Source organism: Vulpes vulpes, chromosome 4, assembly GCF_048418805.1.
Source record: "Vulpes vulpes isolate BD-2025 chromosome 4, VulVul3, whole genome shotgun sequence".
In the NCBI taxonomy this organism is placed as follows: domain Eukaryota; kingdom Metazoa; phylum Chordata; class Mammalia; order Carnivora; family Canidae; genus Vulpes; species Vulpes vulpes.
In genome coordinates this window covers 12,369,498-12,395,086 of record NC_132783.1, presented here as the reverse complement: position 1 = coordinate 12,395,086, position 25,589 = coordinate 12,369,498, and the positions used below count along the sequence as shown (strand labels likewise).

At 34.6% G+C, this 25,589-nt stretch overlaps 1 protein-coding gene and 1 pseudogene across 3 annotated transcripts in view; both read right to left on the bottom strand.

Annotated features, from left to right (window-relative positions):
- The window catches only part of SCLT1 (sodium channel and clathrin linker 1), a 173,551-nt gene that overhangs the window by 41,599 nt on the left and 106,363 nt on the right, over window positions 1–25,589 (bottom strand). For all 3 annotated transcript variants that reach the window (XM_026014287.2, XM_072755263.1, XM_026014288.2), the window contains 4 exons: window positions 25,349–25,423; window positions 22,595–22,740; window positions 14,748–14,940; window positions 7,523–7,719 (listed from right to left, as the gene is read on the bottom strand). In XM_026014287.2, coding sequence (XP_025870072.2) covers window positions 7,523–7,719; window positions 14,748–14,940; window positions 22,595–22,740; window positions 25,349–25,423 — 611 coding nt within the window. The remainder of the gene's footprint in view (window positions 1–7,522; window positions 7,720–14,747; window positions 14,941–22,594; window positions 22,741–25,348; window positions 25,424–25,589) is intronic.
- On the bottom strand, window positions 17,208–18,041 carry LOC112931601 (proteasome subunit alpha type-2 pseudogene; annotated as a pseudogene).

The following is a 25,589-nucleotide window of genomic DNA, read 5'->3' as shown; positions in this document are numbered from 1 at the left end:
TCAACTCTCATGCCAGATCAACGTTTACTTCTAAAATCTGTTATGTTTCTCAATATTGAAAACTAAATTTTGAGCATTCAGAGAAGCCTTTTGTTATCCTGAATAAGCTCATTAGGAAGAGTTTTACCAAAAGATAGATGACTTTTCAATCCAGTATCACTTTATCAGTAGATAGCAAGGAATTGATTATATCAAATAACCACAGCTACCCCTCACACCCGTCAGATGGCTAAAATCAACAACACAAGAAACAGGTGTTGATGAGGATGTGGAGAATAAAGATGACTCATGCACTGTTCGTGGGAACACAAACTGGTGCAGCCACTCTAGAAAACAGTATGGAGATTCCTCTAGAAGTTAAAAATAGAATTACCCTATAATTCAGCAATTACACCACTGAGTTTTCCCCCAATACAAAAAACACTAGCTCAAAGAGATGTATGCACCCCTGTATATAGCAGCATTATTTACCATAGCCAAGATACAGAAGCAGTTGAGTGTCCATCAACTGATGAATGGATAAAGATGATGTAGTATATATCCGTATATACGCATATGCATATATATGATGGAATATTACTCAGCCATAAAAAGAATGAAATCTTGCCATTTATAATGACATGGATGGAGCTAGGGTGTATAATGCTAAGTGAAACATGTTGGTCACAGAAAGACAAATACCATACAATTTCACTCGTATGTAGAATTTAAGAAACAAACAAATGAGCAAAGGGAAAAAAGAGAGAGACAAACCAAGAAACAGACTCAATTACAGAGAACAAACTGAGGGTTACCAGAGAGGAGGGGAGTAGCGGGTTGAGTTAAATAGACGATGGGGATTAAGGAATGCACTTGTCATGGTGAGAGCATCAGATGCTGTATGGAATTGTTGAATCACTATGTTGTATACCTGAAACTAATATAATCCTGTATGTTAAAGAATAGGAATTAAAATAAAAACTTAAAAAATAAAATACTAATTGGCAGAAGCAAAAAAAAAAATAATAACTACAGCTACTAAAGTTTCATGTTTTCAGATTTATTCTGCATATTTTTACTAAAAAAGTATTTCACTCAATTTCTTTTTATGATTATAGCCCATCTGGCTTTATGTCACCAGTGTGTTCTCCATCTTCCTCTAAGGTGATTCAAGTCTACTCTTCTTTTTTCATCTTCACTCTGTTTTGATGTTTTGTGCATACCACATGTGGGGACACCTCTATTTTGTGTTTTGCCTCAATTTATGTTTTGAAGGAAAAATAATTTGTGAGACTAATGATTTATCTATAATTGAAAACAACTATACAAATTTTTCTTCCCAGAGCACTTACTTTACAGGTTATTTTAAAAGCATGAATGAGGGACACCTGGGTGGCTCAGTAGTTGAATGCCTGCCTTCGGCCCAGGGTGTGATCCTGGTGTCCTGAGATCGAGTCCCACATCGGGCTCCCTGCATGGAGCCTGCTTCTCTCTCTGCCTATGTTTCTGCCTCTCTGTGTCTCTCATGAATAAATAAATAAACTCTTAAAAAAAAAGATAAAAGCATGAATGAGAGCATTTCAGATGTAAGAATTCAGTTTACAGGGCATTTGTTGCATAAGTTAGGGTGTTTACTGGTCAAATATATTTAATCCTTTTTTTTAAATTTTTATTTATTTATGATAGTCACAGAGAGAGAAAGAGAGAGAGAGGCAGAGACATAGGCAGAGGGAGAAGCAGGCTCCATGCACCGGGAGCCTGACGTGGGATTCGATCCCGGGTCTCCAGGATCACGCCCTGGGCCAAAGGCAGGCGCTAAACCGCTGCGCCACCCAGGGATCCCAAATATATTTAATCCTATATATTAAAACATAAATGTACAGAATCCAAGATCAAAAGACTTAAAGCTTAAGATATCTATAATTTTTGAAGACATTATTTGATCTTCCTGAACTAATAAAATATCCTTTCAAAAATATGGATGATCTTACAACTCATAGACTCCTATGTAATAACAGGATAATTCAAGGGAATCATGTAAAAATTCCTTGATAATAAAACGTGTATATAATTTGGGTGAATTATTTAAAAAAAAAATCAAGTACTATTCCTGAACTCATAAGTTGTAAGGGCCTTAACAATCTTTCTAGCCCAGATGAAAGCAATAGACAGGTTTGTGTTCAAACTATTTTGACAGACTCAAGGCAATTACATTCTATATTCTATGTGCTTCATTTTGGCAAAGTACTTTGCTTGATACTTCAGAGAATACAAACTAAAATAAAACACATTCACTATAAGTAACTTACTGGGAGTAATTAGCTGGTGTGTGCAAGTTACATATATAATATAGCAAAACCTAAGACATCCAAGAGAAATATTTTACAGGTTTAGAGTAGGATAGAGATTACAACAGTCACAAATATTTCTCAGTAAAACATATGAATAGGCACAATAATTGAAATATGTTTGTATCTGTATATACGTGTAGATGGGTATGTTGTGCACACACAGATATATCTATACCATAAATAGCCTTCTGTCAGTTCAAGTCAGGATTTGCCATCAAAGTGTAGGCAGCTAACTTAGGAAAAGTCTATTTCCAGAGTTTTTTCAAATCTAAAATTATAGATAATGGATTATGGATCTTTATAAATTTTTTAAAGTCTAGAGTTTCCTCATGTGTAAAATGGAGAGTGTGATGGTTAATTTTATGTGTCAATTTGTTTGGGGTGTGGTGCCCAGATGTTTAATCAAGCATTACTCTAGATGTTTCTGTGAGTGTTTTAGATGAGATTTACATTTAAATCATTGGACTTTGAGTAAAGCAGAATGCCTTCTATAATGTGGGTGGACCTGATACAATTAATTGATGGCCTAACAGAACAAAAAGCTGACTTCTCCCAAACAAGAGGGAATTCTTTAAGAGACGGCCTTTAGACTTGAACAGTAACAATTGCTCTTCAGGTCTCCAGCCTGAATGTCTTTGGACTCAAAGTGAAACTCCTTGCTAAGTCTCTAGCTTGTTAGTTTTTTTCCTCAGAAAAACCTTAAACTTGCTAAGCTCCACAATCACATGAGCCAATTCCTTAAAGTAAACCTTTACACACACACACACACACACACACACACACACACACACACACACACCCTATTAGTTCTGTTTCTCTGGAGAACTCTAATACAGGGAATATTCCAGCATTTACTTCATAAAGTTTTTGTGATCATTAAATGTTTGTAAAGTGGCAAATAGTATATATGCAAATTATAGTTATCATAAATGTAATGTAATCATTTGACGTTCATTTAAGTCTTTTTTATATTATATGGTTTCCTATTTCCTTATGTAAACATTGTGAACTGCCCAATATTACTAATTAAATTATGACAAACTCATGGTGGTGGCTTTGGACTGCATCAACTTAGCTAAGCTGGAACCACATTTTCCAGCATTCCCTCCGCTGCCTGGTCCTGGGTTGGTGTTGACCAAAGAAATTTGTGCAGCAGTCTCTGAAGGCTGGCAGGGCACCTGGCACTGTGGCAACTCATGCACATTGTTGCTGATATGTTAGGCCACTATGTTAGTGTGGAGCACTACTTGGATCTACAGCAATTCCATCTTCTGCCTCTTGGCAGATGTTCTCTTTCAGACTCTTGAGTCATGTGAAGATGCATGGTAAAGGTCACCAGCTTTTCTTGCAGGTCATCTACGGCAAACTATAGCACTTCTGACATCTTTGACTAGAAAATCCTTTGTTATGAGGGGCTGTTCTGTGTATTATAGGATGTGTAGCAGCATCCCCAGCCTCTGTACATAGATCCAGAATCATCCCTATGTCTTTGGATATTTTCAAGACAAATGTCTTTTTGGCTTTGCCAAAGGGCACACTGGTAATCCATGCTAAACAATGGCAAAGCAAAGTCCTTGAATCCCTAAATTCTATCACACCTCCTTTGCCAGTAGAAGCAGTCCTTCTACACTATTTGGAAAGGTAAGTATCCTCTGCCTGAAGAGTCTGTAACAATCTCACCTTCAGGATTTGCCTATAGTTGACAAACCTTGCTTTATACCATAACAAGAGTCTTCCAAAGGTGACCAAAGGCTTTTTAAATTAAATATCATTCTGAAGTCACGGATTTTTAATATATTTGACATAATTCAATTTATTGTAAATATTCAAAAGAATATTTTGAATAAAAATATCATAAAAATATGTTCAAATTGTTCACACATCAGCCAGAGGGGGCCTACTTAAGTTGGCTCCAGGGTCTTTCTGACAGGAGCCAAATAATCTTGATACCTTCCTTTACCTTTTGCTACATCAAAGTGTTTCCTAGGCTCATACTGTACTTTCCTATTCTAGATATGTAATCAATCATTTCTCTAAAGAGTCCTGTTTTCTTTTAGGATACGTCATTGCAACTGAACACTGGTCACTGCCTCTAGGTTCCTTAAGTGGACAAAGCCAGGAAATACATGTTTGTAAGAGTACAGTTCCCATGATAATATTCCAATTTCAAGTTAGAAATACAAGTTTTATTTATTTTGAGTTTCTTCCCTCTTATTATAAAAATCTCAGTTCTTAAAGGCATTTATATAATTATTCAATTCCTTTATCTTATAATTATAAGTTTCAGGATAATAATAACACCAATATTATTTCTAATGATATAACTACTAAAAGCAATTTATGGTTTTTTACATTTTCTTTTATCCTTAGGATTTATCTCACCAGGGATATAGTCTAATTACTGTGTTTAACGTCATTTGAAATAACTTATCTGTATAGTTAAGCCATGAACTTCCTATACAATTAAGTTCATTTGTTTAATTTTACTTTCAATTTTTAGTTTTTAAAAATTTTGATTTAAGACATAATTAAAGAACATTTATATAGTTTCAAGCCTATATATTTATAGGACAAGATTCATTCAGAGAAGTTTAGTCTTCATCCTTTACTCCTTTCTCTCTCCTCATAGATAACCATTTTAATTATTGTTTTGGTCATCTATTTTTAAGAAAAGAATATGCACATATGTGTATGAACATAGTCTATATATACCATGCTTGTATATATATGTACAACACAAGTACACTTTCCCCTCTTAAAGGGTAGAATACTATATGCCCTGTGTAAACTTTGTTTTTTTACACATAATATGTTTTAGATACTGCTCCATGTCCTAAGATTTTGTCTGACATTATACTGAATCTACAGATAGTTGGGGGAGGAGGTTGTTAACAAGTTTCTAACATTGAGTGTTCTGATCAATTAACCTGGTCTCTATTTACTTAGGTCTTCTTTAATCTTCCTGAAATCACAGTTCTCATATAGAAGTCTAACACATTATTACATTTATTCCTGAGCATTTGATGTTTTTTTGGTGCATTGTAAATTTTACTAAAGTTTTATTTTGAAATATTTGTTGCAGGTATGTAGAAATATAATGATTTTTGAATATTTGCCTATTATCTATTAATTATTTTGGACTTAATATATATACGGTCATGTTGCCTGTGAAGATTGACTGTTTCCTTCCTTCCTTTCTAGTTTGTATACCTTTTATTTAATTTTCTTGGCACAGTACACTGATATGAACTTCTCATACAAATATTGATAGAAGTGGTAATAATGAACTTCTTTATTATCTTCCCAATCTTCGAAGGACATTAACTTTTTTTTTTTTTTTTGCCATTAAAAATACTGTTTGCTTTAGAATAGGTATCTTTACAAAATTAAAGAAATTCTAGGGCAGCCCGGGTGGTGAAGCGGTTGAGCGCCGCCTGCAGCCCAGTGTGTGATCCTGGGGACCCGGGATTGGGTCCCACGTCGGGCTCCTTGCACGGAGCCTGCTTCTCCCTCTGCCTGTGTCTCAGCCTCTCTCTCTCTCTGTGTCTCTCATGAATAAATAAATAAAATCTTTAAGAAGAAAAAAAGAAAAATTCTATTCCTCATTTGCCAAGAGGCATTTTGAAATATCATTAAGTGGATATCAAATTTTATCAAATGCCCTTTGTGTTTCTATTGGGAACACCTTATGATTTTTCTCTTTAAAAAAGTTAATGCGGTAAATTATACTAACTTATTTTCTAATGTTTTAATAATTTAGTATTCCTGGGATAAGGCAAAATTGGTAAAAATTATTTTTCTTAGTTCTTTTAATGCTCTTAATAGATGCTTTTTATACTTCATTTAACTTTTTTAGTTGTGGTGGAGCGCTGTCAAATTGCCTAGCTCACCACTAAACGGGAAACAGAAATTCTCTTCTCTTAAATTCATTCTAAATACATTTTTATTCCAGCATTCTACCAAAACTGCTCTTTTCATGGCTAATAAAGACCATCAAAGAGTTCCAAACTAAAAGGTCCATTCTCTGTCTTAACCTTACTCAATTAGCAGCATTTTATAAAACAACAGTTAAGAGCATATTGTCATTACTGGTCATTTTGTTAGCTACGTGACTTTGAACAAGTTCCTTAACCTCCCTCAGTCTCAGTTTCTCTAACTGTAAAATGTAAATGATGTCCTCAACTTTGTAGGTTTGTCAAGATTAATTAAGTACATGTATGTTGTTTAGAACAACAAACATGTGCTAAGTAAATATCACCTATTATTATTGCTTATACTCCTGAAAAAATTTTTTTAAACCATTCTATCATGATTCTTATTTCTCTGGATATTCTTTCTCAGTTTGTTTCAGTGGACTTTTCATCTCCCCAGACTTTAACTTTTGGAACTCAGTCCTCAGACAGTCTAATTTATCTGGACTTCCTTTCTACATGTTCTCATCCTATGACTTTAAAATCATGTTAATGACTCCCACATTTATAGCTCCCTTTACAATCTCTTCCCTGAATTCCAAACTTACAGACTCAAATGACTAGTTGATACCCCGATTTAAATGTTTTCTAGGCAGCTCATATTTAACATGGCTCAAACAAACTTTTTAAAATGATCTCCAACCCTTTAAAACCTAATCCAAGTTACAATCATTTTATGTATCAATTATTAGAGTACTTGTCTACCTCTCCCTTCTATCCTTTGCCTCTCTACAATCTATTATTCAAACTGCAATCAAACTGACTTATTGAACACTTAAGCCTGACCACATCACTCAAAGGCTCAAAGCCTTTCATAGCATCCCACTGCATTCAGCATAAAAGCTCAAGTACTTTCTGGGCAAGGATCAGCAAACATTTCCTTCAAGAGCCACAGAGCAAATTCTTTAGGCTTTGCAAATCAATCAGATTCTATTGCAACCACAAAACATTATTATGTTATACCTATATACAAAGAGTATTAAGATTCTAAACTGTCATGTTCATCAAAAAAATCATTATATTTTGTGGAATATGCATAAAATTTACAAAAATATGCAGTATGAGTTTGGGCTTATAATGCTTAGTATTTTTCATAGCAGTTCAGTAAATATTTGCTGAATAAAAAATATAACATATTTTTACAAGAAGATTATGGCAAGGACATTAAATGTTAAATAATTTATTCCGTAAAATGTATCAAACAATTAATAGTGGACTTACTTTAGACTACTGATTCTAATTTCTGCACTTTCAGTAAGTTTCTTTGTTTCTTCTTTCCACCTATTGGCCGCCTTCTGTTGAGTCACTAAGAGATGCCTCAGTTCAACAGTGGAATTTCGATTACTGTCTTCCAGCTCTCTGAGTTGAACTTCAAATCCATGTTCCTTTATTGAAAATTCATGTTCCATTGTACTGATCTAAGGAATAAAATGAACACAGTATCTTCTTTTTCTTTTTTGTAATTGTAGGAGATATACTGATCAATGATATATACAAAAGGAATCATTTATTGTGTTTTTGTGGCACAGAAATGTGTGGATGAGAAGTCTATATAAAAATTAAGTTTACAATTTGCTTTATCACAAATGAAGACTTAGCCTATATTAATTATATAATTAAATAATTATATATTATATATAAATTTATAATATACTATAAATTTAGTGAAACCAGAATTATGATAGACAATTTTTTCCAACACTTTTCTCAACACCTTAAAAATGCCTGTAGGAAAAAAATATACCATCTAATAAAAAGTGCTCTTATTATCTACTTTAACTTCTGTTTCAAGTATCCATGGAGAATATTCATGCTCTCAGTACCTGAGAGTTTTTTACTCAAGCTATTAAAAAAAAGGTTACTAATTGTTATAAAGGATATAACTCAGGAATAGGCAAATGGAATAGATATATAGGGAAACGTATAGATACAGGGGGTATGTGGAGCTTCTATGACCTCTCCAAGCACACCACCCTCTTTGCACCTTGATGTGTTCAACAACTGAAAAGCTCAAGTCACTTCACACTATAAATTCCAAATTGTCTTTCAAATGGTTTTGTAAAGGAAATCATATACAAGAATTCCTTTACCACTTCAGTTATGACATAAATAAATAATTTTTTTTCAGGAAAAGACTATAATGATTCTCAGAATCTCACATGGAAATATTTTCCATTATTTACAGGTAATTTATGTCATTATAGTAAAACCACCTTAAGGCAGAATAAGCATATAAGTAAATGCTCTTTGGATATTCTAAAAGTTTTCTGGACTGGGGGATCAGGGAGAAAATTAAGCTGTAATGCTCTCAGGCATTTAACGAATGTAGTGAATTGCCCTGTCTTGTATGCCTCTAGAATGAAAACTACCTATTACCATCCTTGAGTCAACTGAGAAAATAGTCACTAGAACAATTTCTTTGGTGTACTCTAGGGCCATCTTTATCTCACTAAAAAAATATTATTTAGAATATCTTGTGGTATTTTTTTTTTTTTCTTGTGGTATTTTTAAGTAATGTGCTTAAAAATCATCACAACCAGTATAGCTTCTAATAATTCATTAAACATAGCTACTTTCTTCTTCTTCTTCTTCTTCTTTTTTTTTTAAAGATTTTATTTATTCATGAGAGACACAGAGAGAGAGGCAGAGACACAGGCAGAGGGAGAAGCAGGCCCCATGCAGGGAGCCCGATGCGGACCCATCCGATCCCATCCCAGGACCATGCCTCAGGCTAAAGGCAGGCGCTAAACCGCTGAGCCACCCAGGGATCCCCCGCTACTTTTAAAATAAAAAAAGGATGAATAAAGGACTCAACTTTACTCAACACCAAGGAAAATCCAACAATAGCAAAATTCACAGTTTGTGTGGTAAATTGCAAACATGCTGTTCTTACTACTTCTGCTTAAATGCAAAGTGCTTCCTAAATTGCTTAAATTTGCTTTCTCAAATAGGACAGGAGTAGAAATTTAAGACTTTATAAATACTGGCCCTGTGAAAACCATCCTGGATTTATTAATTCTGTATTATAAGCCTCCTGAGGCTCCTTGATCCTGCTACTTTACTAATTTTTTTATTATTGGATTCTGCAAATTTAGAATTTGCTACTTCTTTTCTACCTCAATCTCAATTTTGGAGAAACCACGGTTCTGATGAAATTAGGCGGAATTGTCTGTTTCTGTCTTTGTCTCTCTTACACGTATTAAAAACTGCTATCTGCACCTATACAGTTTTAGAAGTCAGCCTGCCTAGTTAACTTCCTGTTTCCTCTTGGAAAAATCTATCTGCAATTTGACTGGCCTTGTTCTGAGGTCCTTCATGATAACCTGGTCTCTACCGCCTTCTACAAGCTTGTATTATGCCACTATTTCCTTCTCTTTGTGTCTGTCAAAATGCCTTCTCATTCCTGGCTCATTTTCACATATTCCCTTTGCCTAGAATAATCTTACCCCTCCTGCTTGTCTTAGTTATTTGTATTCAACTTTTAAAACTTAACCTCAATTATTGCTTCCATCTTGACAAAATCAGATCCCTCTGTTTTAAGTTCTTACAGTGCCCTAAGTTCTTCCCAAAGTTCCTACTAGCTTGTAAATATATGTTTAAAGTTTGCCTATCTCCCTGCAAAAATTATGTTTTTAAGGAGGAGGTCGAGTCAGTGGGACTATGTCTTCGTTACAATCTTCAGCACCTAAAACATAGTAAAGTTATCAAAATACTTCTGTAAACAGAGTGAATGATGGCTTCTTGGTGTCAAAATTTAGCCTTTAATACACCCTAGATCCTTTGGCTGATGAAATTCCGGTTGTTAAACTGGACAGGCTGGCAGTGATGTTGGAAAACTTCTGGGCTACAACTGGGTCTTCTACAACAAAAATCCCACTGAAAGAGACACCTGGGTGGCTCAGCGGTTGAGCGTCTGTCTTTGGCTCAGGGCGTGATTCTGGAGTCCTGGGATTAAGTCCCATGTCGGGCTTCCTGCATGGGGCCTGCTTCTCCCTCTGCCTATGTCTGCCTCTCTCTGTGGCTCTCATGAATAAATAAATTAATAAATCTTTAAAAAAAAATCCCACGGATGATTAAATTTAGTATGTTGGTAGGAAGAAAGGATTTATGGTCTCCCTCTCCTTTTTCCTTTGTATTCTTCCTCTGCAGAGAACCACTCACACAAATAGACTGGAATGTTTAAACTATCCATATCCTAATTTTATGTACTTATGAGGAGCATTTAGACCACAAAGAAATGGAGAACTCCAGCAAAAAGTAGAAGTTAGAAAAGGCGAAAGCTAGGATTGAAAGGAATGTCGTGGCCTTAAGATCTAATGGAAAATTTTATATAATAAGTTGTAAGGTTCTCAGCCAACTGACCTCTCAATATCCAACTGTCTTGATCTTTGTGGCTCCTTTCAGTTTGTCTATGGAAGATCACATTCTTTTTCAAGGGGGAAGAAAAGCAGTGAAATGTAGCACTAGGTTCCCGTGTTGGCAAAGAAGGAATCAGCTTCAAAGCAACAGTTATCTGACAGTGATCCTCTTTATAAAATACAATTTATAGCTATCTAGTTAATTAAGAGGTTCTGTCCTTTATTTATCAATAATTATTCTCTTAAGCTCTAACGCAGACTTGGCAAAAAAGGAGTTTTGGTGGGATACGTGGGATAGATATACTGTCATTCTTTTGTTCTCTAAAACATCAATTACTGTCTTCAACTGTTAAAGACAGATAAAATGTAGTACCAGATAGTTGAGTCATTGATTCCTCTCTCCCCCATTATAAAAACCAAACCCCCAAAACAGATATATTATAAAATAATGGAAAATAAAAAAATAAATAAAAACAAACATAAGGCCTCTGTAATCTACAAGTCAAGAGATAACTACTTCTACATAATTGTTTTTATTTATGAATTTTAGAATTTAGATTAGTATATACAGAATTGCAACATATATACAAATATGTATTCATATTTTTAAAATTATTTTTAAACTTAGAATATAGCAATATAAAAACAAATATTTGGAAACAATTTTTGATGATTCAATAAAGTATTCTGTAGATGTGCCATTTCATTGTTCCTTAATTTCTAGATAGATATAGCTTCTAATTTGTTGTTATGAATAATGCTGCAATGCATTTTTTTAAACTGTGAAATATTCTAATTATTTTCTTATGAGCAAATTTAAGGCTGTGTAGCATTTTAAACTCTCAGCAGCATATTCACTCCACTGACAATTATGCAGTTAATCAATAGTAAGTTTAAACTTTTAAAAAGTTGTTTATTAGCAATTTGTTTCCTTAGTTTGTGAATTCTGTTCATGTCTCATACATATATTTTTATAGGTTACAAATATTCTTTAATATTTTAAAAGCTCCTTATACATGAATGGTTTTTGCCTTTTGTCATATTTGGTAAAATTATTTCCCCAGTTATTTCTTTTCTAAACATTTAAAAAATGGTTCTAAGTATTTAAAAACTTTATATACTTAAACCTATCAATATATTCGTTTGTAATTTCTTTCTTTTTTTGTTTTGTTTTGGTAGGAAAGTTCCTTTCCATCTATCAATTATACATTTGCCTACATTTCCTACTACATTTTAGTGTCACTGGTAACTTTTACTTATTAATCCATATGAAATTTGTAATATGAAATTTAAAATACAAGAGGAAGATATAACAATTTTTCACTAAAGTACACTGACTTATGGAAATGTTTTGGTATAAGAACTTCCAAGTACACACAAAATAGAAATATTACAATGAATGAATATGCCCATCATCCAGCTTCCCAAGCATCAAACTCAAAGCTATTTTTATCTACAATCCTACTGCCCCTCCTTTGCCAAGATTTATCTTTTGCTTACAACAAACTACATAAGTCTTAAGAGTACAACTGATGTTTTACACATATACTGACATACCAGAGTCACTACTCTAATACCCCACGAGGCTCCCTCATTTGCCCTTCTAATCATTACTCACTCTTTGAAAACATAACTGTTATTCTGATCTCATCCTCATAGGTAATTATGCTTATTCTTTACTCTCATATAATATTAATAGATTATGAGTTTTTTTTAACATCTGGCTACTTTGTTCAATATTTGGTCTGTAAGACTCATTCATTATTACTTATAGAAATAGTTCAGTCTTTTCTATTCCTGTATCTATTTCATGATATGAGTACAGCACCATTTATTTATGTAATCTCATGTGGATGGACATTTGAGTTATTCTCAGTGTTTGATATGCTTAAAACTTCCGTGAGTATTCTTATATACACGTTTTCATGAACATACGCACTCATATCTGGGTATGTAGCCAGGATTATTTGGTATTGTATGCATGCATGTATGCCCAACTTTAAAAGACATTAGTAACTGGTGGTGGTTGTGCCAGCTTACATTCCCAAAGTATTGTATGGAAGTTCCAGTTGCTTTATATCTTTGTCAACACTTGATTTTTTTTTTTTTTTAATTTTAGCATTCTGGTGGATATGTAGTGGTACCTCATTGTAATTTTAATTATATTTTGCTGATAAATAATGCATTTGAACTTTTCATATATTCTTTTTTGTGACGTGCATATTTAAGTTTTTTGCCCATTTTTGGAAATGGGGTGCTTGTTTTTTCCTTATTAATTGCTGTTTCATCATTATTAACTGGTAACAGGTTTTATATTCTAGATATTAGTCCTTTTTGTATTATATTAGTATATATAAAAGTATATTTATATATTATTTGTATTATAAATATATTCTATTATACATATGTCATCTATATTTTATGTATTACAAATACTTTCTGTATTATGCTTTCTCTTGCTTTCACTCCCTTACTGGTATCTTTTTTTCTTTTTTGACAATTTAGATTGTGATTTTTAATAGGCAAAACTGGAAACCAGGGCCAGCATTGTACTTAATGGTATCTTTTGATGACTCAATATTAATTTAATGAAATCCATTTTTGTTATGATTATTGCTTTTTGTGTTCTCATTAAGAAATTCTTACCCAAGGTCATGAAGATTTTCTCTTTGAAGCTCCATTGTGTTATATGTTGCATTCAGGTCTACAAGGCAGCTCAAATTAATGTGAATGTATGGTATGACATAAGGGTCAAGGCTTCTTTTTAAAATATGGACCCAACTGATCTAGCACATTTATCACAAAGATAATTCTTTCCATATTGAACAATGGTGGTGCTTTTGTTATAAATGATGTGATTATGAAAAATGAGTTTGTTCCTGGACTGTGTTTTGTTTCACCGATTATTATTATTATATTGATAGCACGCTGTCTTAATTAATGTAGCTTTATATTGTCTTGATTCCCCAAAGACTAAATCATAAAATACAAACTTCTCTGTATAAGGATTTCAGATTCAAGCCTGCATTTATGTATGTATGTATGTATGTATGTATGTATTTATATTTATTTATTTATTTGGCAGAGAAAGTAGAAGCAGAAGGAGCAGCAGGCAGACGGAGAGGGAGGAGGAAAGTCCCTGCTGAGCTGGAAGCCCAATGTGGGGCTTGATCCCAATCAGGATCCAAGCTAAAGGCAGACACCCAACTGACTGAACCACCTAGGCACCCCCAGATTCAAGCTTTTAAAAATAACTAGATGTTTGATGCTTGCAGTAGGAGGCATTCGATGAATATGTGTTGATATGAATTAGGTTGGAATATGACTTCATAGGAGTATACAGCAACAAAAAACCAAAGTGAAACATGAATACTTCCACTTTATATCCTTTCTATGAAAGTGGAAGATACAGATCTTTATTATAAAGAGTTAATGTCAATTTTTATAAAAGTTGCATGGAATGGGCTAAGGCAAGCAACATGATGGTGATGTGAGACCAGTGCTTCTTGAAACTCCCTTAAACAGGTTAACTTGTTCTTATCATCCTCGCTAGTTAAACAGTAGCATGTTTAACATAGCACGATGAAGGAGGAAAGGAGAGTGAAAACAAAGGAGAATTTTTTTTCTAGAGATTTTTGTCTCTTGCCTTCCACCTAGCATGGAAATTTTAGACTACCTATGAGAAGTTCTCAAAGCATACTGATGTAGCATCCTCTATAAAGCTAGTTTTTAGAGTTCAATATGTAAGAAGCTATTATAGAAGAAGAGAGGATGGCAGTCTATAAAGTTATCTAATCTATAGTTTTGCTAGCACTGCTTAAATTGCTTTGGCAGGAATATCAGTGTATTTCATGGTTGGAAAGAATTTTGTGTGTGTGTGGATAGTGAAAGCAATCATTTTCAAGTATGCTTGCCAAATTCTACAATACAAAAAAGACTGGTTAATGCTCTGCATTATGATTTAGTGCTAGCTGATGAACAGGCAAAAAAAAGAAAAAAGGCCTTAAAATGTTTTATCGGGTCTTTCCAAATATTCTTTATAGTTTGACTTTCACAAGTGCACATTTAACTTTAAGTCTTGAAAATACCTTTAATTTGGCTTTTTTTTGAGCCTCAAGAGCAATCTTCCTTAAATCCTCAATCTCTTTCTGTAACTGTTCATTTTCTTGCTGAAGTTTCAGCCTTTGTTCACTGACAAATCCACAGTTCTCTCTCTCAGACTCCAATACGTCTTGAAGTTTCCGAATCATTTCTTGGCAACGTGATATCTCTTCTGAGGAGCTGATTAAAAAAACAAAAAGAACCTTTAAACTTAATGATCTGTATTAGAAGTCAAGAAGTCTATGTTTTATAGTAAAGACTTGTTTTCTTTGCTCTGACCCATTTCTTTTCACTGTTGATTTAAACTATATTAATTTCACAATGTTGTATTATCCCAAGAAAATACATCCAATTTAGCAATCTTAACTAATGAATTGAACTGTTACCACTCATCTAGAAAATCTACATCAACTTTTTTCAAATTTTTATTAACAGTGAGAATCACTGTGTAACAAGGACTTCAGGGGGATAAACTGAAGCGACTGGTAAGGAAGGTGAAGTAGGTAATGATCAAAATTCCTTTATTACTTCAATTGACTCCATAAGAAGACACATTAGCTGTCTATCTTACTAAATTACAATAAGATCTATTTCATATTTTCCTGTTACAGGACTTAAAAATGTTTTTAAAAAAACTTTGTTCTAGGGATCCCTGGGTGGTGCAGCGGTTTGGCTCCTGCCTTTGGCCCAGGGCACAATCCTGGAGACTCGGGATCGAATCCCACATCAGGCTCCCGGTGCATGGAGCCTGCTTCTCCCTCTGCCTGTGTGTCTGCCTCTCTCTCTCACTGTGTGCCTATCATAAATAAATAAAATAAAATTAAAAAAAAAATAAAAAAGATTAAAAAAAAAAAAACTTTGTTCTAGAAACCTCTTATGAGTTTAAATAGGTTATATTTCTTGAACTTTCTCAACAATGGATTATTGGGTGACATAATCTTCAAACACATATATTGCTTCAATATATTGCTAATTTCCATTTCTATCTTTAAAAATGTCCACCTTTTAAGGAGCCTCGGTGTCCATCAAAAGATGAATGGATAAAGAAGATGTGGTTTATGTATACAATGGAATATTACTCAGCCATTAGAAACGACAAATACCCACCATTTGCTTCAACGTGGATGGAACTGGAAGGTATTACGCTAAGTGAAGTAAGTCAATTGGAGAAGGACAAACATTGTATGTTCTCATTCATTTGGGGAATATAAATAATAGTGAAAGGGAATATAAGGGAAGGGAGAAGAAATGTGTGGGAAATATCAGAAAGGGAGACAGAACATAAAGACTCCTAACTCTGGGAAATGAACTACGGGTGGTGGAAGGGGAGGAGGGCGGGGAGTGGGGGTGAATGGGTGACGGGCACTGAGGGGGGCACTTGACAGGATGAGCACTGGGTGTTATTCTGTATGTTGGTAAATTGAACACCAATAAAAAATAAATTTATTATAAAAAAATAAATAAAAATGTCCATCTTTTGAATCCAGCTAATCAAATACTGTGACATTATCTGATTAATAGGTGTTAGAGGGAATATACAAGGTCTTTTACTTCCATAATCCTGTGGTTCTTTTTCCTATTTCAACTTTGGCTGATAAAGTTCCTAATGAAATGATAGATCTAGGCAATGATTATCAAAGGATGATAAATTCAGAAAGATGCTAACATCAGAAATGATCACATATTATGTGCCTCCAAACTGAAGTCCAAAATATTACTGAAGAATTCTTATAAAAAAATGTGAACTGGATCCCATCAAACTTCTTGATTTGATTATTAGTTTTTAGATTTGATTATGGGACAGAGTTTTATGTAATTATGGGACAGAGAAAACAAGGTAAATGGTATCACATATAGGCATGAGGCAGAAGAAACTAGAATATGAACCTAGGTTTTCAACAAATTGTAAGAAAAAAAAATAGAGAAGGGGGGATAACTAGAAATAAATAGCTATCTATCTACCTCCCCTTTCTACATTCATTCATCTGTTGATGGACACTTAGGTTCTTTCCATATATTGGTTACTGTGAATAATAATACTCCAAAGAACATAGGAGTGTAGATATCTTTTTGAGACAGTCATTTTGTTTCCTTTGGATATATACACAGAAGTGAGATTGCTGGATCAGATGGTAGTTTTTTTAATTTTTTGAGGAATCTCCATACACTGTTTTCCATAGTGGCTGTATCGATTTACATTCCCACCAACAATGTCCAAGAGCTTCCTTTTCTCTACATTCTCACTGACACTCTTTTTTTGGGGGGGGGGCGGGTAGATTTAACAGTTTATTATAATCTATGAGTGTCATTTAAAAAGCATGAGTCCATTAAACCATGTAGAAGTATACAAAAAGTCTGCAAAACAAAACATCCTTCAACATTTTAAGTAAAGAGATGATCTGAAATTCTGGATTTTCCAATCACTTCTTTATTATGCTAATGAAAACCTAATAATCCTTAACTTCAGTTGAAGTAAAACTCTGAAATCTGGCTTCACTGCAGGTTCCAACTTCTATTTATCTTGTCATCTACCCTTCAAAGCTTTCCTTTAGGGTTAATATGACTGTACAAATGGCATCTTCAAGTTCCAGATCTTTGTTGTTTTTCACAAGGAAAGTCTTCCTATTTACATAGCTCTTTCCCACTGCTGAGGCTTTTCAGGCAAAGTGAGCTCCAAAAGGATCTGAATGAAAGAAATACAGTTGCCCCTTATTCCAACCACAGATTACTAAAGAAACTCCAAATGGATGAACACCACCTGACTGAGTGTATTCCTGCATCACAGACACTACTCCTTATACCAGCTGAGCTTCTGGAATGGGTTCTTGGTAAACCAGACAGTACTGCTGAGCTAATTTTTGAGCTCTGTGCACAAGCACTCTGTAATTTGGGCCCATGCCACTATACTCCAAGCCTACACACTCAGTAAGTGGTTCCACTTGTGTACACCTTGCTAATTCATACAGAATGGATTTGTTTCTTCTCAGTTGCCAAGATCACACTATTTTCAGCTTTAATTCCCACTGGAGTGGCTCCTCCAGCTACAGGAGTACAAATCTGGTAAGTTTACCAGATGGGCTAAATGTAGTCTCTGCCATCTTTACCTGGAGTCTCTCTTTTGTCTTTTTGATATTAGCCATTCCAACAGGTGTAGAGTGATGTATCTCAATGTGGTTTTGATTTGCATTTCCCTGATCATCAGTGATGATGAGCACCTTTTGATATACTTGTTGGCCATTTGTATGTCTTCTGAGAAAAGTTTCTTCAGGTCCTTTTCCCATTTCTAAAGTAGTTTATCTGTTTTGCTATTGAGTCATCCAACTTCCTTATATATTTTGGATATTAACTCCTTATCAGATGTACTGCTTGCAAATATTTTCTCCTATGTTGTAGGTGGTCTCTTTGTTCTCTTTTCTTCTTTGCTGTGCAGAAGCTTCTTAGTTTGATATAATTCCACTCATCCATTTTGCTTTTGTTACTTGTATTCATAGGGTCATATCTAAAAATCACTTTGAAGACCAACGTCAAGAAGCTTTTCCCCTGTTTTCTTCTAGTAGTTTTACAGTTTCAGGACTTATATTTCAGTCTTGGATCCATTTTGATTTGCTTCTTGTATATGATGTGAGCTAAGAGTCCATTTCATTCTTCTGCATGTGGACATCCAGACATCATTTATTGAAAAGACAATCCTTTTCCCACTGTATGTTCTTGGCACTCTTGTCAAAGATCAGCTGGCCATAAATGCATGCATTTTTTCTGGGCTCTCTATTCTGTTCCATTGATCTATATGTCTGTTTTATTCCTGTACCAAACTGTTTTTATTATTGAAGATTGTATTTTGTTTTTTTTTTTAAAGACTTTATTTATTTATTCATGAGAGAGAGAGAGAGAGAGAGAGAGAGAGAGGCAGAAACATAGGCAGAAGAAGAAGTAGGCTTCATGAAGGGAGCCTGATGTGGGACTCGATCCCAGGTCTCTAGGATCACATCCTGGGCTGAAGGTGGCGGTAAACCGCTGAGCTGCCCAGGCTGCCCAAAGACTTGTATTTTGAAATCAGGAATTGTGATGCGTTCAGCTTGTTCTTACTTTAGACTGTTGTGTCTATTTGAAGTCTTCTGAGGTTCATTATAAATTTTAGGATTGTTTTTTCTATTTTTGTGGAAAATGCCACTGGAAATTTGATAGAATTTTACTGAATCTGAAGACTGCTTTGGGAAGAACGGACATTTTAACAATATTATTTCATCCAATTCATGAAGATCATATCTTTACATTTATATATGACTTCTTCAATTTCTTTCACCAATGATTTTTAGTTTTCAGTTTTTTCCACTTCCTTGGTTAAATTTAAGTATTTTATTCATTTTGATGCAATTTCAAGTGGATTGTTAATTTCTTTTTCAAATAGTTTGCTGTTAGTATATAGAAATGCAACTGATCTTGGTATGCTGATTTTGTATCCTATAGCTTTACTGAATTTATGTATTAGATCTAATGACTTCTTTGGTGGTATCTTCAAGGTTTTTTCAATATATATAGGATCACATCATCTGTAAACACAGTCAATTTTACTTCTAATTTGTATGCATTTTTTTTGTTTTATAGTTCCTTTACTTCTATTTTAGCTGTCTTCTTTCGTGATTTGCTGCATTTTTACAGTAGTTGCTTTCATTCCTTTCTCTTTATCTTTTGTGTGTTTACACATTTTTTTTCTGATTTGCATGAGGCTTACATAAAATCATAGTTTTAAATTTATAACAATTTAACTTCAATCACATAAAATCTCCACATTTACTTCTCTGCTCCCTCACATTTTTGTTCCTGATGTCATACTTTTTACATCTTTTTATACTGTGTATCAATTAACACATTATTGTATCTTTATTATTAATAATCTTACTTTTTAACTTCTAGATTAAAGTTAAACACGATTTATATACTACTATTACATTCAGAGTATTCTGAGTTTGACCATGTACTTACTTTTCCCAGTGAGTTTTATACTTTCATGTGTTCTTATGTTGCTAATTAGTATCCTTTCATTTCACTTGAAAAACTCTTTGTATTTCTTGTACAGCAACTTTAATGGTAATGAGCTTTGAGCTTTTGTTTGTCTTAGAAAATTTTTAATCTCTCCTTCATTTCTGATGGACAACTTTGCTGGGTATAGTATTCCTGGTTTGCGTTTTTTTTTTTTTTTTTCCTTCAGTACTTTGAATATATCATGCCACTTTTTCTCTGCTGCAAGGTTTCTTCTAAAAAATCTATTGATAGTTATACAGGGATTGAGGGGCATGCCCTGTATGTGATGAATCACTTCCTGTTTTCAAAATTATTTTTTCTTTATTTTTGGTAATTTGATATAATGCATCTAAGTGAAGACCTCTTGATGTTAATTAAGCCTATCTGTGATTCTTTGGGTGTCATGGATCTGGATGTTCAACTCCCTCTCCAGATTTAGGAAGCTTTCCATCATTTCTTTATAAACCCGTTCCTTTCTCATTCTGTGCTTCTGGGATTTTCAAAATGTACATATTGGTTTACTTGAAGATATTCCACAACTCACATAGGTTTTCTTCACCCTTTTTCACTCTTTCTTCTCTTTGTTCCTCTAACTGGATGATTTCAAATGACCTATCTTCAAGTCTGCTGATTTTCTTCTGCATGATCAAGTCTGATGCTGAAACTCTACAGAATTTTTCAGTTCAGTTCTTCAGCTCCAGGATTTGTTTTAATGGTTTCTATTTCTTTGTTAAATTTCTCATTTTGTTCATGCCATTTTTCTGATTTCATTTAGTTGAATGTGTTTTCTCATAGCCATTGATTTTTAAGACAACATTTAAAATTGTCAAGCAGTTCATGGATCTCCATTTCTTTTGGGTCAGTTAGTAGAGCTTTATTAGTTTCCCCTGGTGTTGATGTGTTTGTCTGATTCTTTCTCAGTATCTATGTATTTGAAGAAGCAGATTCCTCTTCCAGTCTTTGCAGACTGATTTTGGCAGGTGCTTCTCCTGCCAAGTCTTACAACCGTGGGGGTTGCTTCTGGGATTGTGGTATAGCAAGGCTTAAATTATGTCGTGTGGCTATCTGCCAGGTTCATGGTTGGCAGGCATGTAATCAGGAGCATAGTCCGGTGTTGTGTCCAGTGGATTCCTAAGGGTATTCCTATCATGTCACTGGCTGGTCCATGAGATGGTAGGGCTCCTTTTGTAGTGTGGTAGAGTGGGATTAAAGCTGGGTCACAAGGCCTCAGGGATTGGAGTCAAGTCTGAGGTCGGGAGGGGGGCCTGGAAGCATCTACAAGTGTGGCTTCTGCTGGGTCTTTTGGGTGGATCCTTGGCTGTGAAAGGTGACCTAAACTGTGTACAGCAGTGCTGGATCCATGTCTTGTGGTTTTGATAAGTCTTCAGTCAGGTGTGACTTCTGCTGGGCAACTGTTAATACTTCCTTTAGTTCACTTGGCTGGTTCCTAGCTGGGTAGGACTGCCTCTAGACCATAGGAAAGTGGAGCTAGAGCCAGGATACAAGGACCACAGTCAGCTCTGAGGTTGGCAGACCTATTATCAGAAGGATCCACAGGGATAGCTTCTTTTTTTTTTTTTTTTTTTTTAAGATTTATTTTTATTTATTTATGATAGTCACAGAGAGAGAGAGAGGCAGAGACACAGGCAGAGGAAGAAGCAGACCCCATGCACCGGGAGCCGGACGTGGGACTCGATCCCGGGTCTCCAGGATCGTGCCCTGGGCCAAAGGCAGGCGCCAAACCGCTGCGCCACCCAGGGATCCCCACAGGGATAGCTTCTACTGAGTCCCTTAGTGGAGGGGGTAGAAACAGGACTGCAGACAAGTGGTGCTACAGCCAAGACCATGGGGAGATGGGGCTGCTTTGGTCCATAGACAGGACCATAGTATGCACTGTCACTGGTGTGCAGGCTTACTTCCCTGTTTTGGGGCTCCAACAGTGTTTTGTAACCTCTTACCTGGATCCCAAAGCTCTCACAAAGGTACTTTTGTCCAGGGATTCCTTTTACATATTTGTTTCTGTGGAGGGACATGGGATGGATACCTCCAATTCATTCCACTGTATTGCTGACATTATTCCTCTTTTTTTAAATTTTTTTTTAAATTTTTATTTATTTATGATAGTCACACAGAGAGAGAGAGAGAGAGGCAGAGACACAGGCAGAGGGAGAAGCAGGATCCATGCACCGGGAGCCCGACATGGGATTCGATCCCGGGTCTCCAGGATCGCGCCCTGGGCCAAAGGCAGGCGCCAAACCGCTGCGCCACCCAGGGATCCCTCCTCTTTATTTTTAAAATAGCTAGTAAACATATTCTATAACACACTGAGATTTCACATAATTCAACTTAAATTTTACTGTATTAAGTAAGTAATACTATGGGGGAAAAAGGTAGAAAAATATTCAGAAGGGATATGCCAGACTATAAATTTACCATTTTAATAGACAATGTAACAAATAAACGTTATGGGTTATTATAGAATATTCACTAACAAAAGAAATATATACATAAACTGAGTATAAAAGCAATAACTAATAAGGAAGCTGAATAGTTAGTATAAAAAACTCCAATCTTATGAGCATGCTATTTAACTGCCAGAAAGGAGAAATTTAAAATAAAAGGGCATATGCTGTTAAATCTTTTCTTCCTAAGGAAAGCAGTTTTCAGAAATAAACCTGAAAAAAAATTCTATTTGGTGCTAAAAAGTTTTTTTTTTCCACATATACATAAGTCCTATTTAAAAAAAATAAAGAATCTTCCAGAAAGTACAAATTCTGAAAATGTTAATAGAAACTCCAAAAGAATTACTTACTTTATTTCAAGTTGTTTTATTTTATTTTCTGCTGTCTTAAGTCTTAGTTGAAGATCATCTTTACAACGCTCTGCAACCAGGCATCTTTGGTGCATTTCTTCTAGTTTTCTGTAATCACTTTCATTTACTTTGCCTTCATGGTAAATCTGCAAAAGATTATATGTATTTTACCTTAAAGAAGAAAACTGTCTTAAGAAATTATAACAGTTTAGAAACTAAAATCAATGATAAATAAAAGCCCATAATCATGTGCCTATCTGTTCCCATTGTTACATAGTAAGACATATCAGTAATTTTGGTTACTTTATATTTATAAAATAAAATGCTGAAAACTGACATAAAAATTGCTATTTTTTTGAAATTATTCATGCTCATTGTAAACTAGTTTAGTATTTTATTTTTTGAATTTTTATTTATTTTATCCTTTCTTTTATTAATGTATCATGTTGATTGATTTGCAAATATTGAACTACCCTTACAACCCAGCAAAAAATTTTACTTGATCATGGTGAATAATTTTTTTAATGTATTGCTGGATTCAGTTTGCTAGTATTTTTTTTTTGAAATTTTTATTATTATTTATGATAGTCACACAGAGAGAGAGAGGCAGAGACACAGGCAGAGGGAAAAGCAGGCTCCATGCACTGGGAGCCCGAAGTGGGACTCGATCCCGGGTCTCCAGGATCGCGCCCTGGGCCAAAGGCAGGCGCCAAACCGCTGCGCCACCCAGGGATCCCAGTTTGCTAGTATTTTTATTGAGAATTTTTACATCCATGTTCATCAGGGATACTAGCCCTGTTGTTCTTTTTTTTTTTTTTTTTTTTGTGGTGTCTTTAATTGCTTTTGATATTGGGGTGATGCTGGCCTCATAGAATGAATTTGGAAGGTTTCCTTCCTTTTCTGTTTTTTGGAATACTTTGAGAAGAGTAGGTATTAACTCATTTAACTGGTAGAATTTGCCTTGAAGCCAACTAATCCTGGGGATAGCTTTAATATCTTAAAAAGAAATGTAAAATAGCTGAAATAAAAAAAAATATTCTAAATGTCACCAGAGATAACAATCTCTGAGCAATCTCTTTAATCTTTTGATTAAATTGTCTTGAACACCCTTCAAGACAATTCTGTATTTAGGGGCACCTGGCTGGCTCGGTTGGTTAAGCATCTTGCCTTTGGCTCAGGTAATGATCTTGGGGGCCTAGGACTGGGACCCGCTTTGGGCTATCTGCTTCTCCCTCTCTTCACCACCATCCCCACTCATGGGTGCTCTCTCTCTCTCAAATAAATAAAATCTTAAAAAATATATATATGCTGTGGTACAATAAATAGAACTATCTGAAAGTGGTTCTATAACCTTACTCTGGGTTAACTAGATAATAATCTAACTGAAATGGGGGTTCCTCTTTCCCCAACAGGAATAGATATACCCAAGCTCAGCTTCTTATAAGAGTAGGCTTCCTCCACAACACAGACTGTAAAGTCTCCAGGTGCTAAGCAGCTCACATTTTCAAACAAATTCTACCCATAGCTACCCTTTATATCCAGACTGTTTGACCAAGTAACCTGTATCTTTTTCTACTGAAAAGACTGCTTTGTCAGTCCTGCTCTATAGAAAGGTAGAATGTCAGCAAATTAATGTCTCACTACTAAAATACAGACACACACACACACAATGCACATACATACATATATATATACATAAGGTCCTAGCAGTACTTTGACTTTAGCGCACACTTGCCTGGGATAGTGGGAGAATTAGGGACTTGTGCCTTTTCTTTACCTGCTGTCTTTAGTCTGGTTTTAGATTTCCTCAATTAAGCCTATTCTTTAATCTCTGTCATGTGGTATTAAAAATTTCATCCTAGCCATGATGTGCAGCAGGTAGCAATCTAAATGGGATCTATTCCTAGTCCATAACAGATAGTAACTCAGAAGGAATTAACCTTACAGGAGAATGGTGACCATAAAGGTCCTACCTGGAACATGACATATATACTTTTGTTATGTGCTGTTTTGTAAGTCACTCTTTTACTGATGTCATGATCTTTTTATGTCAATTATACAGATATGTCACATACTTTTATATTACATAGTTTTTTGAAAATCAAATTCTGACTCTACCATTTATTACTTGCTAGCATTAGGTAAGTTACTTAACTTCTATGAAGGTTCCCAATGTGCACTTAAAACACAGTACATGCTACATCAAGTTTAGTTTCCCCTTTTTCCCCAAGGTATTTTAAGAGTGGGATATTTACTGATGATAAAAAAGTTATTTAAGCAAGAAATTTTAACCTGTAGACTTTTCACATTATTTTTTTCTCAAATATCATTCATTAGGGTAATATATTCCTATTTAAGAAAAAGTCTATACTTTTAAAAGATTAAAATTAGAGCAATGTTATAATTTTCTGGTTATATATACTTACTTGTTTTTATAGATGTCTTAAACCCAATAAAAGTTGGCATAAAATTTAAAAACAGAAGGGAGACCTAGTAAAATTTACTATTGGGATGAAGCTTAAACAAGGAATATGCCTACTTCATAAAAATTTATACCTTTAAGTAAAGTGTACAAATACTGTGGCCACTATTATAAAGAAACACATTCAGGCAATACTAGTGTTTAAGTGCTGATTGTGAATATATTCTGAATAAAAACACAATGTAGAGATAGCTAGTAGATAGTGTGATGAAAGCGAGACAGTAATAGTGGGCATTTGCAGTTGAGGTTTAGGTAGTTTTTTCTTTTTTTACCTTTTCTAGTTCTTCTTCCACTGCTTTTTTCTCCCTAATGGCTCGTTCAATTTGGCCTTGTTTTTCAGCACACTCCTATAAATTCAATTCGTATCGTAAATAAACACTTTTGTAAAACCTTAAGAAAAAACAGATTAAGTTGAATGATTTATTCATAACAAGAATATCACTCTTATCCTATCAATACAGCAGGACTATACCGATTATTAAACAAAAGTAAAAAACCTCCATCTTCAAAGAG